The sequence below is a fragment of the Cataglyphis hispanica genome, chromosome 3 (assembly GCF_021464435.1).
Source record: "Cataglyphis hispanica isolate Lineage 1 chromosome 3, ULB_Chis1_1.0, whole genome shotgun sequence".
Taxonomy (NCBI): Eukaryota; Metazoa; Arthropoda; class Insecta; order Hymenoptera; family Formicidae; genus Cataglyphis; species Cataglyphis hispanica.
This window is the reverse complement of record NC_065956.1, coordinates 3,000,357-3,015,950: the sequence shown is the minus strand read 5'-3', so window position 1 is coordinate 3,015,950 and position 15,594 is coordinate 3,000,357. Positions and strand designations below refer to the sequence as shown.

Genomic DNA, 15,594 nt, shown 5'->3' with positions numbered 1-15,594 from the left:
CGATGTTCTAGACTGTATTTATTATGGAAAAAAGTGAAATATTTCCAATTATGCCCGAGTCAAACGAGAGGAATCGGCGGATCTTCTTTAGCGCGCGTAAGACAGGATACCGAAGCAAAGCGGATACTTCGATTAAAAAAAAAAATCATCCTGATTCTTTTATCGCTAATAACCGTGATGTTCTGTTAAGATCCTATTAATAAACATTGCACTTGTTAAAGTAGCTCGTTAGACTCGTTGCAGATTTTCTTTAAATCTCAAAAGTATTACAAAATCGCTCCGTGTTCTTATAATACAAAGATTTATCATTAAATATTTTATTAATCTTAATCTGTTTAATATGTGTAAAAATCCTGCGCTGTAAACCTGCAAATTTAATAATTGAATAAAAATATTATTTTCATGATTTTTACCTTTTCTTGTTCTTTAAAAAATATTATATAATTAATAAAAAAATAAATTTTTGAATTTATGATATCCGGCAGCCAATTCCAATATTATTGGAATATTACGATAAAAAAAGTCAACGGTTAAATTAAATGTTATTTACTCGAGATACCTATCTCATATCATCAAGAACGCAGGAAATGGAGTTATATCGAGCCTGATGCACTTAAAGCTCTGTACGAAACGAGGCGTGTAGTTACATATATACCTGTATATATATTATCTCGATTATCGTCGACATCCACCTCTCGACAAGTTAAATTCGATTTGCTCGAGCTCGCTTGGACCATTAATTTGAAAATTGCGTTTAATTAAGAATTATCTCATCCGCTATGTGAATTCGTGCGTCAGTCAACTCTCATTTTACGCTTAGTCATTCTCTATATTTCTCAAAATAACCAGGGAATTTTCGCGAGTCCTCTTATGTGATCGTATCCATGTTGTTGTTATAAATGCACATTTTATGTATAGAATGTTTTGCAAAAATTACAAGGGATATAAAATCAGTTTAAATTTAATCTTCGACGCTCTTTAACATTATTTCGCAACGACTTGTAATTGAAAATCTAAATATAATAAATATATATTTTCCCTTTTTTTATTTATTATTTATACATAAGAATTGCCTGAGAAAAGAAAAACTAGATTCTTGATCTCTCTCGTTCATCTCTTTATAATTTATATTAAAAATAAGTAATGCAAACATTCCGAACAATCTGCGGTTGTATGTAGAAAGTTCACTTTGAGTCAATTTTATATGTCGAGAGACTACTATGTTTAAAAATATTTTGTAGGATAGATATGGATTTTTTTCTCATGAGTTAGATTTTTTAGAATAATTATTTTTGTAGTTGTATTATCCGGGATAGCGCGAACGCAGTCCCGACTAACAAAAATTATACGTCCGAGATATCCACATTAGGGATATTCGCAAGGGTCAGCTCAACCGTAGTGCAATGGAAGAGCCTCGCCCTGGAGGAACCGCCTTGTTGATCACGGTAGCCTCTACGCCAGGTAAGTATGCTTTCGGTTCTCGCTCATCCTCTTTTATAACCGCCACGTTGTACTTCAACTGCGAGTAACGCTTGTGTCTCTTGCGCCGCGTAGCGTCGAGCATTCGAACTAATTCCCCCGGTCTGCACAGTGTCGAATGGATGCCTCTGCGAAGGGGCAACTACAAAGATGGAAGGGATATAGTATAGAATAGAAAGAGATGCAGTTTCAGGAAATCACTCGAATATATCTGAAAGGAGAATTAAATGTCAACCTCTATATGAAGGGCACGTGTTCATATATATGTATATATATATATATATATATTTTTTTTTTTTCAATTTTTCGTTATCGAAAGCAATAAAAATAAGAAAAGGACAATATATATGCGCGTTTCGAAATAAAAGCAGGAGTTTTATTGCTCGCGGCACGCAAAATGTATGGAGCCTGCCGGAGGCAGGAAAACGAGCTGCTAAGATATTCCAGTCGGTGAATAAATTGCCGATGGCAAGGCCGCGAATTAACGACCGCCAGTCTGGCGTCGATACTCCTGCTGTCGATTGCACCACGTGTTTCGAGCGGGGATTGCGTTCGATACGTATTGCGGATGAGAGCGTGTAATCGCGAACGCTAAACCGTGAGTCATTTTCACAAAAAGATAATTATCCACATGACTGATGAAAAATTAAAAAATAATAATAACTTCTAATCATTATCGTTAAATTAAAAGTAGAGAGCGAAAAGAATTTTTTGACTACTAAAGAAAAATAGTCACACACGTAAAAAAATGAAAAATTGAAAATATCAAAAGAGAATAATGAACCAGGAATAATCTTTCTATATTTCTTCTGAATTCTCTAATTGAAGTTAGACGCAATCATATCACAGATGCAATCGAAGATGTGCATCTTCTCAACGCTATGTCACGCTAAGTCTATGCAGGTTAAAATTTAATTCGATATAAAAATCAAAAAGTTTTTATCAATTATGATCAAACGTATATAATTTGACATTTCGTATATAAATTCATTTAAAATGTATATAATTCACGCACATGTAAGAAAAATGTAAAAAATAATCATTGCATTTGATTAATTCTTCTTTTCCTAATTCAAAAAGGGAGAAGATAATTAGAAAATATGCAGTATTATACAAGTAACATGTTTTGTGGATCAATTATTGATATTACTGAATTTATTACACAGTACACAGCAATTTTAATAATTTCTTCTCGAAAATTACAGCAAATTATCGATTAAGAAAAATGCAAATTTTAATTAAATGGTGAATCCAAAAAAAAATGTCAAAACAATGTCATGATCCAGAATGTATCGCATATAAGGAAAAATTTACGTAAGAAACATAATTTTGCTATAAAATTGTATATATTTAATTAAGCAACATTGCGTGTAATAAAATTTATTAAATTTTACATAGCGTGCACATACTCTTGTAAGCTTACTATGAAACATAGCATCTTGTAAAGATCCTACGTCACTTCGTAAAAATCTTAACGATCGGGTTGCAATCGGATTCTTCATAAAATATCATTGTAGGATCTTCATGAAATGCTGCGTTTTATGATAAGACTATGCAATATAGACAGTTTAACTTCGCACTATGTATATATACTTGGCAAATATTGTTTTTATCTTTGATAGCACTCATAAATATAAGAACAAAGAGAAAGATCCGAGACCGTCTTCAACATCATATCAAAAATTTTTGGATAATTGTACTGCATCACAAAAGAAAAGGCAGAAATGTGCAAAATCAAAACCAAAGCACTCAGAAGATAGTTCGAAAAATTCAAAAATGTTGTTTAATAAATCGAAGACCTGCAAAAAGTATTAAATAATTTATTATTATATGTATATATATATATATATATATATATATATATATATATATTGAAATATTCTAAATAAATTAATTTTATGCAGATTTTTTTTGCGAACAGAGTTAATTATGGACCATTCATCTTATAATTAATTTCTACACATTGTAAATATTCGAAAAATTATCAATACTAACACATATCTGCAAAAAATATACGAATCAACTTCTTAAATTTAACATGTTTTTAAGAAATTTGTTAATATACATATATTATTTATATGTCAACCTTAATATATAACATTAGAGGAATTGCTAATTTTAGAATCAATATTGTTAAATTAAAAAGTTTTTCAAACAAAGATAATAACTACTATAATAGAACATGTAGAAAATATGTTTATAATTAAAAAACAATTTTACAGTTCTTTTTTCCTACATTATAATATGTTTCTTTCAGTAAGAAATGCCATGTCCCGCAGTCGACTTCTGGAAACTTGATTTTGACATATTTGCGACAAAAGTTACGGTGAGACATAAAATAATAAATTATTGCCATATGTATCATCCACTAATATCACGAAAGATGTTTCTCACGTGAAATAAATTTGACCTTGTGTTTTTCCGCGTTTTTTAAGAATTCTTCCTTCTATGTCCACTTACTGACTCAACCAGATTCCTATCTTTAAGCTAAAATAACAGCAACTTTTTCTCACAATATAATGAGCTTAATATATTAATACTTATTGTTAGTATGACTATCTCACACATTAAACAATGTTAATGTTTCCGAATAAAGAATAAAATATAAAAATTTAAAAATATATAAAAGTTTTAAAAATATATAAAAATTTTTATAAACCAATATTTTTAAAAATATTAATTTGCAAAATTATTATTTTAAGCTCGGCAATTATATCGCTATAATGTTAACCGCATAAAGAAGTTGAATAAAAGAAAAGTTAAAAATATATTTATGTTAAATAAATATTTAATAAATATTAAAATATAATATCTTTTTAGTGTATTTCTCTGATTTGTACATATAGCATAAGGAGCACGGAACCAAACACCTGTGAACGAGTTTCCGGCTGTTCCCAGAATAATATGGCGCAAATATGTACCTGTGACAAAAGTGGTAGAAAAAAAAGTGTTAAAAAGAGTCTTCAAATCAAATATTTGACACTTTAGTAGACTCGTTCACGAATGTCTCATATGAATTTTTGACACAGAGCATCACATCTGTCGGAGTGGAAGTTTGCATGGACATGTGAATTCACAGAACGTATCTACGGAGAGGAACAAGAGGAGGAGGCGAAAAAGATCACATCGTCGACATAAAAAGACTTCAAAGAGAGAAAGTGATCGACTAAGGCATAACTGTTTCACGACGTTTTGTATCTGTGTGCGAGGTCGTACTTCGGATGAGCTAAGAACTTGTAAATGCACGTCGTCTCATGGGATTCCTTCGAATGATCACGAATGTTGCTGCGTTAAAGTTAATTTATAATGATAATAATATAAAAATTGCATTATTTAACATTTCAGATAAATAACAGTTTTTAATTATATACTTTAATTCAAACAACATTTTGAATGCATTTAATAGTTCATTTTTTTTTTGTAAATATGAGTGATTTTTAAATTAGAAATTAAAAAAAAATGAAAAATAAATTACCTTTTGTAACAAAAGGAATTTATTAATTATTATTAATTAAAGGCGCGTGCTTTTCATCAATATAAAAGTCAATATAAAAATAGTATATCAGTATAAATATATAGTATAAATCAATATAAAAGTAGTATATATAATAATCACAAATATAAAAGAGATATAAATTAAATAGGCAAAAATATTAAGAACATAAACTGTCATGTTACTGCCAATCGTCGATTTTTTCAGGCCAAAAAAAAACGAGGATAAATCGACTGACATCTAAAAACAAAAAAGAGGATAAATCGATTGACATCTAAAAACATATTAAGAAATTCCAACAGACAGACATATTGCATATCCATCGGCCAGTGAGAGGAAACCTCAGCTTAAACATCCAGATAAATTATTAGAAGAAAAATCAAGGTTAATATATTTATATTTTTTTAAATGCACTTTTTAACTTTTTCATTTGATTATCAAAATTTATAGTGAACAACGCAACGTGATTATCAAAGGATTAGACACCATTTGCAAAGGAATTAACAGATTTGATGCATGCACAATTAAACTTTTTAAATCGGAGAATTAATATTTCCCAAATAATTTTTTAAAACTATCTGATACTTAAAATTTTATCTGTATTTTATCTGCATTTAATATAAGAATTCTGTAATTAATTGACAATTGCAGCATTTTTAATATTGTAATTTTTTAAAATCATTCTATAATATATATATCAATTTTTTAAAATTGTTATTAAATCTATGATGTGTATTATATGTTTCTACATAAAATAAAACTTTGAAAAAAAGCTGTTCAAATTAAAAAGAGAAATTATGCATATGTGGATAAAAAACATATATTCTAAAGCTATTTTTTCATATTATTTTTATGGATATAGTATAGTACCTGTTTAGGCATGCTGCAAAAAATTGGTATTTTAAAACTGATCACATACAAACGCCATTTCTTATCAATAATTTATTCTATAATGTTAAAGAATTCACAAATATAAAGTAGTCCTGTGTGGAATTATGTTCTTAAATTCGGTACATCAAGGAAGTTTTAACCTGAGCTGAATAGAGAATTATTATTTGGGTTATTGAGTATGTTATGTACGTGTTACATATCGATATTGCTGTCTAATACATAATCTAAAAGTAATGATGTGTACTATTTTATCTATATATATGAAAATCTTTATATATGATTATCCTTATATATGAAAACTTAAGATAACAATAATATACAAAATTCGCTGTTACTGCTTCAATGTAATAACCTACAATATTTACTATGAGGTCCATTTATAAATACAGTACTGTATTCCATATACATTGCCAAGAGGCAGTGGTCATGAATTAATGTCATTATATGTGTCATTATGTTATATTCTCTAAAACACACATATTTTTCGTATTCATTTGTGACTTCCGACTAATCGTTATTATCAGAATATTGTGTATATTCACACTACACATGTAAACATATTGCATTCCATTGAAACAAAATAAAAAAATATTCTATGGACACATTTTACATGGTTCTACATAATCTTTCCAAGAAGCGTCAAAAGCTTCAAATACTGCTTCGATGCGAAGTTTTGAGTCATCAGGCCGAGGCAAAGACTCGCTGAGAGTACATTAAACTATTACATTACGTACGCGTGAGGAATTAGTCTCAAAACACTGGAATGATCGGTCACTTCTCGGAGAGACCGCCGATCGATAGTGTAGTCAGTTTATCCTCGAACCAAATGAGGCAAGACTCCCTTTGCGTATTATTATTCAAAACATAGCGCGAAACTCGAATGATTTAATTAGGCTAAATGTGTGTAGTAAGCGCTCGAGTTTGGCAAGTCGACGAGTAAATATTTTATACCGCGATATTATCATCTTACGATCCCGTGTCGAAAGAAGAGATATATAGAGACATATAATATATAGAAAATGCGAATTCATCGTGTACTGCGCCTGCTAGAATTTCGTAACTGTTTTTCGATTTCAAACTGTCGTAAATCCGCTCTCTGCAAAAAATCTTGTCGTTCCAAATATCCGTCCTTACCCTTATTATGAGTATTGAGTTCTTCTTCTATATTTTCCTGCTTCTTGAAATTGTCCCAATCTAATTTAGACTTTTCTAATGTACTAATTTTGGCCTTTTTTCCGATCTGTCCTAGAACAGAAGAAATGCCGCCTAATCCGGCGCGTCTAATACCGCCCCTCCCTCTCCCTTTGCTTGCCGCAGATACAGATTCTGATGAATTTGTGGAATTTTCGGCTGCGGAAAGCGATAATCTGGCCTCTGCAGAATCAATCGATACTTCTTTCTCAACCTTCACTTCTTCACCGGCAAATTCAAAAATTTTAGTTATCTGAACTTTTTCCTGAATTTTTGGCTTTTGTATTGGTAATGATTTTTCATTCGATCTATTGATTGGATTTTGTGACTTTGGTTTTGACACAACAGCTATAAAATAAAATATTTTAAAATTACACTTTTGAATATGTATTATGATGTTATTAATCTTCTTTAAATAAAACTACACATTTTTATCGATTTTATTTTGTAATTTGTAACATTAAATCCAAATGTATCTTTATATCAAAAGTTTTAAATACATCTTTAAAGGCTGTAATAACATTATAGAGATAGAATAACATTAAAATTCTAACAAATATGGTAAATCTAGTCTCTTATCATTGTACTTTATTTTTTGAGTTATAAAACTTCTCCAAAATATTATACTGTCCAATAAATAATAAAGACAAAACTAATTAAATATTACGTAATTGTAATATATGATATATGCTTTGTTCTGTTAAGATTTTGTATAATTTTTACCTGTATCTTTCATAAAGTCAGCCCAAAGAGAATCAGCTCTCTTCTTTTCTTCTTCTTCAGTGAGTTGTTTCGTCTCTTTACATTCTTCCGTTTCTTTATTGTCTTCTTCTGATAACTTCGATTTGTTTTCTATAATTTTCCTGCGTTTTAAACTCTTCCGACTCTTAGATCTCTTTTTACCTTTTTTTTGCCCAGTTTCTCTTTTATTCTCATCATTTTCATCCTCTGGGCTTTCAATATCACCTTCAGATTCTACTTCAGATACTACATCACTATCGACACGATCAGGAACATAATCTTCGTCGTCTTCATCTGAATCAGAAGGCAGCTGATGTTCTTCTGACATGTTTAAATATCTAAAAAAAATAGATAGAATTAGATGAAAATTATTATGTATACACGTATATGAAAATGTCATATATTTATTATAATTTAACATGTATTCTTTGTTTCTGAAAAAAAATTTATTTTATGTAAATTGTATTTCTTACAAATTTTCTTATAAATGTTATAATTGTTATATACTTTTTCTTTAAGTCAATAAAAATATTTTTTTATCCAATTATAAATATTTTACAGATTATATTTATATAATTATTTGTCATATGTTATCAATATTATGCAATACTAATTATTAAAATTATTAAAAATTCATCATTGCTATTCATAATAAACATCTAAAATCCACTTTTAATTAATTCGCCTTTTTTCATTACATAATTCTAAAATTCCAAATGTGTCATAAATTATTAAAGTAACAATTAAAATTTAAACAAAGAATTCTCAAAAGCACAAGTTTTTTCTCATTGATTAAAGAAAGGTTATTAGCATTAATACTAAAATATTCTTTTGCTCGAAAATATTCAAACAATATCCACGATAAAAGTACCTGTTTAAAAGAAGCGGTAATTAAAAAAACTATCAAATCACTGCTTTTTCTCATGTTGTCAACATCACAAAACTTAACCTCCCTGATTAAGCGAACTTCAATCTCTAGCAAAATTAAGCGTGATAATTTAATAAGATTTCGTGACTCACGTTCTTTTGAACGGTGACTCGTCGGTGCCAAAAATTCCGCGAACGGACGTCGATTTGCCTTCCGGAAATGTCGTTACATCGAGACGCGGTGGCGGATCTGGCGTTCGTCACCGCTTTCATTTATCGTCGTCGTCGAGAGGGGTCCGAATCGATTCCGCGTGTACACAACGAGAAGACACCAACTGGCTGAAAAGATCGTGAAATACCTTGGGGAAAAAAGAAGCCGCAATGCTTCGCGACACGTTCGACTTCGACTCGACTTCGCTGGATTCGCAAATGCAAATGCGTCTGGCACGCATCGCGGCGATACGCAACAGCGGCATCTCACATCGAATTGGCGAACTACATCAAAATAGCGCGATTACATCACTGCGATGATATAAATTGAAAATTTTGCATTTTTATAGCAATTAATAATTGTGATCAATAATTACGCACAATAGAGAAAATATTAGAAATAAAAATAAATATTAAAAAAGGATCACATATTTATAATATTTATAATTTAATTAATGTTTCTAGTTATTAGAAAATTTATTTTATAAATTTTATTTTTTGTAAATTTTTTATATAAGTACTATATACTTATATACTTATATAAATATACTATTGTTATATACTTCTTATATATATATATATATATATATATATAGTGTGTGTGTGTGTGTGTGTGTGTGTGTGTGTGTGTGTGTGTGTGTGTGTGTGTGTGTGTGTGTACATTTATAACATTAAATTTTTTTTCTATACAAAGAGAGAAGAATAAGAAAGATGAGATATCAACATTTTTAAGCAAATTTAGAAACAAAAATATATATATATAGTTTTAGCTTTATATATAAGAAAATTTACAAAAAATACAATTTATAAAATAAATTTTCTAATAACTAGAAACATTTATAAATTATAAATAAATTATTATAAATATTATATGACTAAATTATTATAAATAATATATGACTTTAAGGATATATACATATAATTATCATCTATTGATGTAATTGATTATTTGATATATTGAATAACTGATATCATGCATTTTTAGATATTTCCTTTATTTGATAGATTAAATATGTCAGAGGGAACATCAGCTGTCTTTTTCGATTTAAATGAAGAACATTATAGTTCTGACGATTCCGATGCGTTTTATTTAACTTATTTATTCTCTTATCGTTTTCGAATAAATCTTGATTGCATTTTAAAAGCAATTGTAGCTGTCGATTTGTTAATGCAATGATGAAATAAGATAATAATAAAAGAATAATACTAATAACAATAAGATATGACTCTTGACATTTTCTTTAAGAAAGTATTGATACCACACATACACACACACACATATTTATCTAAAATACTTTCGCTTAATCTACATTAATATGTGAACATACTGTTGTCATTCGCTTTTATGTTTAAATGATATCACGAAGTACATTCACAGTTTCAGAAAAAGGTTGAAGAGTGTCGGGTTGCCAGACATCTTTCACGAAATTGTCGAGCAATAATTTAGCGCCTTCCTCGGGATATTAAGTAGGATTAACAGGGTCACCGCAAACCTCATATTACAGGATCCATTTCGAATCCTAATTTCAACGAAATGAATGACTGCCGGTTGACGGGGATTTTCAATGGATTATAGATCAAGCGACCCTTCTTTTTTCGAAACGGAAAGTCTGAATGGACGAGAAAGAGAAGGGAACAAGCAACATCTATGTCTTGTGAGTAACTTAAAATTATTGTTAAATATTACTTTAATGTTACGATTATATAATATTGTTAAACTTATTCGTTGTACTATTTTAATGTACAAATGTTATATTAAATCTGCATATATATGCATATCAATTTAGTATTAATATAATCGTTTAATTCCGAGCTGAGGCCTTAATCTCTTCTCCTCATCGAGGGAGGAAAAAAAAAAGAAGGAAAGGAAAGAAACCAGGAAGAGGATGTACCAGGTGGCTGCGCGAATGCCGTACGATTGGATCGAGCAGCATCTTGGAATACAAGATGAGACGAATGAGACTAGGGAGTTGGGATGTTCGAAAGCTCCGCCTGGTTTTCGGGACGTCCCAAATCTCGCGCCCCTCCAAATAACATCTTTTCTGTATGTCTCTTTCTGTTTCCCGATTCATATTCTCTCTCGTGTGTAGCCCATCCTTCGGCTTTTACTTCGAGAACTTTGACTAACAATTAGTTTCACGCCGGAGACGCGATCTATCGCGACGTTCTACTCTGCTGACAGATATACTCGTGATCGCGTAAAAAAAACTCATCGGTCACGTAGCAGGTATCGAGCTAGTTGCATAATTAATTGCGCAATCTGAACACAAGTGACAATCATGATCAATAATTTAAATGCGTAGTCATTTAAACAAGATAATTCTTTTTTACATATTATCATACATACATTCTCTTATACACGTTACTCTAAATAATATCGTGTAGCTTTATTCTTTTCGATCATCTCTTCAAATTAGCACAATCAATTAAAGATAATTTTAATTTAATAATAGTGTAATAATATTAATAATGTATAAAAAATCAAATAGCAAATTGCGGCAGCTCGTCATTTCAGATTTTGTCACTTGTGTTTTCTTACACTTCGTGTGCTATCATATGTGATTTTTATTGTGTATGTGTTCGCCAACAAAAAAGTCTTGCAGTCTTGATTTCAACATGATTAAACGATAGCCAAGAAAGATTTCTTTTATTATTTTTAAGAACGCACAATCTTATTTCAAGATGGTATTTACGAAAAATATTTTTTAATTGTTAGATATAACATAAATGCAAAATTTGCAATCTAGATATCCAAAACAGATTCCAATTCTGCGGCATAAAGTACGCAAAAGAGTGTAAAAACTAAAAAAAAAAACTGCGAAAAAATTAGCTTTCTTAATCTAGAAATGTATTTAAAAACATTTTCACCGTGTGAAAGTAAAACAACACAAAAAACAAACTCTTTGCTCTTAAATTTTAATTTATCTGATAACCAAATCTTAAAAATTGTCGGTTGGCATTATGCGCTTTTTTTGTAAATTAATTGCTTTAATAATTAATTGATTTTACAATCATTATTTATCTCTCTTGTCTAAATTTCCGATATTAACATAAAAACTTTAATACATTTCATTTATTTTTACACTTTTTGGCCGCCTAGCAAAAGAATATACACAATAGATTTCACTTTTCGAGGAAATAAAATAAAACTGCGTAACATAATAAGAGGACCTGATTAGAGAGCATTCTGATTAAACCAAATGTCATTCATTTTTCATGATGAGAGATATCTACGTATCTCACAAGTTGCGGAAGCGTCGCATGATTGCTATTTCAAATAATTAATTGATGATAGTTATTATATAATTAATGAGATGGCTATAATATAACAGAATGCCTCGAAAACGGCGGGCTTCGACATCGTCATTGGAAGAATATCATTCTGAAGAGAAATACATGAAAGATGACATAGACAGTCGCGCGCCGAGAAATGCTGCCAATGCTCGCGAAAGAGCTCGGATGAGAGTATTAAGCAAAGCTTTTGGAAGGTTAAAAACTTCCCTTCCATGGGTTCCATCAGATACGAAATTGAGCAAACTCGATACCTTAAGACTAGCATCAACGTACATAGCCCATCTACGAGCCGTACTCCGCGATGACGGCGAAGCTCATCCCGAAAGTACCAAATCTTTGTCACTTGCGTTGGTGAGTACCTATATCCATTTTTCTAAAACTTAAAGCTGCTTAAAATTTGAATAATCTTTCTTTTCTCTTTAATTATTAAAAGATGATTCAAAGGATCAGTTATATTTTAATTAATTTTAAGTAACCTTGACAGAAATGATACATTGATCTGCCGAATTGATTTCCTAATAAAAACATAAACCGAAGAAAATATTTAATTAGTAATCAATTTAATAATCAAAATTATTCGTTCATAAAACATAGATTAAACGGAAAAGAACTAAATGTAAAGCGTCACATATTATCTTTTATACAATTTGTCTATAAAAAACTTCAATATGCCGTATCAGTATTTCTTAATATAGATATAATTGTACAAAATATTTCAAGAATTGCAAAATTAAACCGATTTTACTGAGAATTTGAGAGAGTTATATCCAAACTATTTCTCGCTTTTACAATCAGACTTTTGACTTGATAATAATTCTGTAAAATAACATCGAGTCCAGGTGGATCCACTCGGAGTCGCGAGGCGAGCGTCTTCGCAGTCATCCTCTGTTTATGTCTGTCCAGGTGGATCGAATCACTCCAGAAACCATCTTACCCACCCTTTGCCACCATTAATTCTAAGTTAGTTCCGTTGTTTGAAGAAGCGTGCCGTTTTCCGCTGCGAAATAGTTGCCTCTTCGGTTCTCTTCTCTCTCTCCGCATGAAGATCAAAGAATATTTTATCTCTGAAAATGTTTCTTCATATAAATTCATTGATATTAATTTTGAATCAAAGTACATAAACAAATTTTTAATTCATACGCAGCCTCTTTTAGCCGTATCCATAGCCATAATATGTATACAATTTAATTTGAAAAAATTAATATTTTATGAGTGTATAAAATTTGAATAACATTCAGATAATTAAAATACACGGTACAATCTAATTTGTTTAAAAAAATATCAAATACTCTTTTGAAGTATCGATTTAAATTTTGTTTAAATAAAATTAATCTTAACATTGCAGTCGTGGCCATTCGCTATTCAAAACACCAACACTACCACACTTATGAACAACAGTTGCAACGTGTCCTCCTCGACATCTTCGAATTGTAATCAGTATCGAGGACAACAAGCGACTCATGATATCCAAAACTTCCATCATTCGGGGCATCAGAGCATGTCGACACGCCATAATCTTCAGGGAGGAGAGCAACAGCTCTCTTATTTCTAACAAAAAATTCTGATAATGCGATCAAAGCTGACTACAACGAGCGATATCTACGAGGAACGACCACCAGCCGGGAATCATACAATTATGACGGTGCTGTCGTTTTCACGCCTTATTTATTCCAGTGTGCCTTATTCTTTTAGTATTTATTAATTTACTTTTAATGCAATTGATAACGATTATACACTCATTTGTGTGACAGGGAAATAATTTATCTGTCAATAGCATTTATATATTAATTTATGCATCTTTTGTGCATCGAAGAAATGCAAACACATCTTTTGTGTGCAGTCTTAATGAAATAAATTTAGAGGAGAATGAACGAAATATTATCTTTTTTCGTTTTCAAAAAAAAATATAATAAAAATATAATGAGAATTCTGAAATTCCCGATTTATCAAACATTTCGTAAGAGATATTAATATTCGCATAGAAATTGTTTCCTTGTCTCACATATTCAATTATTGCAATATCACATAATATTGTAATCGTGTAATTGATACCAAAGCATATCAACTAGTCCAAAATAAAATATTTTTAAGATTTTCAATAATTTTCTTTATATCATATTTAATGAAAATATACTCAAATCATATATTGCTAATATATATTATTCACAATGAAAAATTTAAGGATGTAGAGAAAAATTACTCATCATTAAAATAGAATAATTAGAAAAGAATAAAAATAGAATAATTAATCAAGAAGAATATTTTTAATCGTTTTAATTAGAAATATTTTAATCTATGAGCGTTTTAATTTTTTTATATATATTATATGAATCTACATACATATATACATATGTATATACATATATGTGCATGTCGACTTGCCGGTCGATTGACATCTCTTGCTGGAGAAGCGCCGAATGGCATCCGGAACAGCGGGGAGGAAGTGCGCGGTAAGGTAAGAAGGATAAAGAAGTTCAAGTTAAATAAACATCGTGAAGGGCCTTTTGTGTAAACCCGATACTAAAATAATATATCCCACACGGCGACAAAAATCGACCGGCACTAAACGTATCGTTTAACGTCTCCGTGTTACGTCAACATATACATACAAGGACTTTGAAAATTTATAAACGAGAGATAATTTTGTTCTTCTCTCTCTCTCTCGTGCGCCACTTTTTTCGATTTCATCCTTACAAATTTTCATCGCGCTATTTTTGGCCACCATATGTTAAGGACAAGAAGAGAAAGAGAAAAGTTTATTTATATGTTATATAAATACTTTCATAGATTTAAAGGTATATATATATGCATCTTTTGTAAGAACTAGAATATTAGAACATTTTACAAGTGCGCTATTTATTTTGCGTATGTATATGTGTTTACGTGTGAATGTATACATATTTGTTTATATATTAAATCTAATTTTTTGTTTTGTAAAAAATTAAGTTTAATTAAATTTAAAATATATAGTTCTTTGTTTTATGAAAATCAATTAAAATAAAATTACACACATTTCATATTTGAACTGTCAAATAGGTCGCTCAAGCATGACAGATTTTTATTGATATGAATATAAAAGTAATGCGCAGTGTGCAATGTAACGTTGAAATAATTAATCAATTAATAAGAATCGCAAAAAAAAGGCAACAATACTTGCGAATATCGATTTAACATTTTTTGAGAGCAACCTTTTTTAAAAATAGATATTGTATAGACAAAAGTATAAAATAAAATAAAATAAAATAAATTATATTTCTCATATATTAGTGCAACTTTCGTGATTAAAGCAATAAACTAAAGTTGAAATACCTGAGATAAAAGAAAGACACGTTACGTATAATTCCGATTGGAAGGTATATACCAAGAATTAGGTCGAAAAACTTCCGATTTCGAAGTCATTTCGCGCCTTTTGCCAGGATAATTTAGCC

The 15,594-nt window shown here is 30.0% G+C and overlaps 3 protein-coding genes and 1 non-coding gene across 4 annotated transcripts; 2 read left to right on the top strand and 2 right to left on the bottom strand.

The window, feature by feature from the left end:
• Window positions 1–1,307: 1,307 nt before the first annotated feature.
• LOC126848523 (U1 spliceosomal RNA) lies at window positions 1,308–1,469 on the bottom strand. Its single transcript, XR_007687275.1, has one exon. It is a non-coding gene; the product is annotated as a U1 spliceosomal RNA (small nuclear RNA).
• A 530-nt stretch (window positions 1,470–1,999) lies between these two features.
• LOC126848424 (uncharacterized) lies at window positions 2,000–10,351 on the top strand. Its single transcript, XM_050589319.1, has 9 exons — window positions 2,000–2,077; window positions 2,174–2,382; window positions 2,685–2,793; window positions 3,102–3,287; window positions 3,737–3,805; window positions 4,326–4,414; window positions 4,509–4,774; window positions 5,180–5,356; window positions 10,251–10,351. Exons 3-8 carry the CDS (start codon window positions 2,741–2,743, stop codon window positions 5,198–5,200), a joined length of 684 nt encoding a protein of 227 aa, XP_050445276.1. The 5' UTR covers window positions 2,000–2,077; window positions 2,174–2,382; window positions 2,685–2,740; the 3' UTR covers window positions 5,201–5,356; window positions 10,251–10,351.
• Window positions 5,900–9,066, bottom strand: LOC126848423 (craniofacial development protein 1). The gene is made up of 3 exons (XM_050589318.1): window positions 8,816–9,066; window positions 7,778–8,133; window positions 5,900–7,402 (listed from the first exon to the last, which is right to left on the bottom strand). The coding sequence occupies exons 2-3, from the start codon at window positions 8,121–8,123 to the stop codon at window positions 6,891–6,893; spliced, it is 858 nt and encodes a 285-aa protein (XP_050445275.1). The 5' UTR covers window positions 8,124–8,133; window positions 8,816–9,066; the 3' UTR covers window positions 5,900–6,890.
• LOC126848425 (neurogenic differentiation factor 1) lies at window positions 10,259–14,269 on the top strand. The gene is made up of 4 exons (XM_050589320.1): window positions 10,259–10,527; window positions 10,686–10,916; window positions 12,205–12,517; window positions 13,512–14,269. Exons 2-4 carry the CDS (start codon window positions 10,759–10,761, stop codon window positions 13,716–13,718), a joined length of 678 nt encoding a protein of 225 aa, XP_050445277.1. The 5' UTR covers window positions 10,259–10,527; window positions 10,686–10,758; the 3' UTR covers window positions 13,719–14,269.
• The last annotated feature ends 1,325 nt before the right edge of the window (window positions 14,270–15,594 follow it).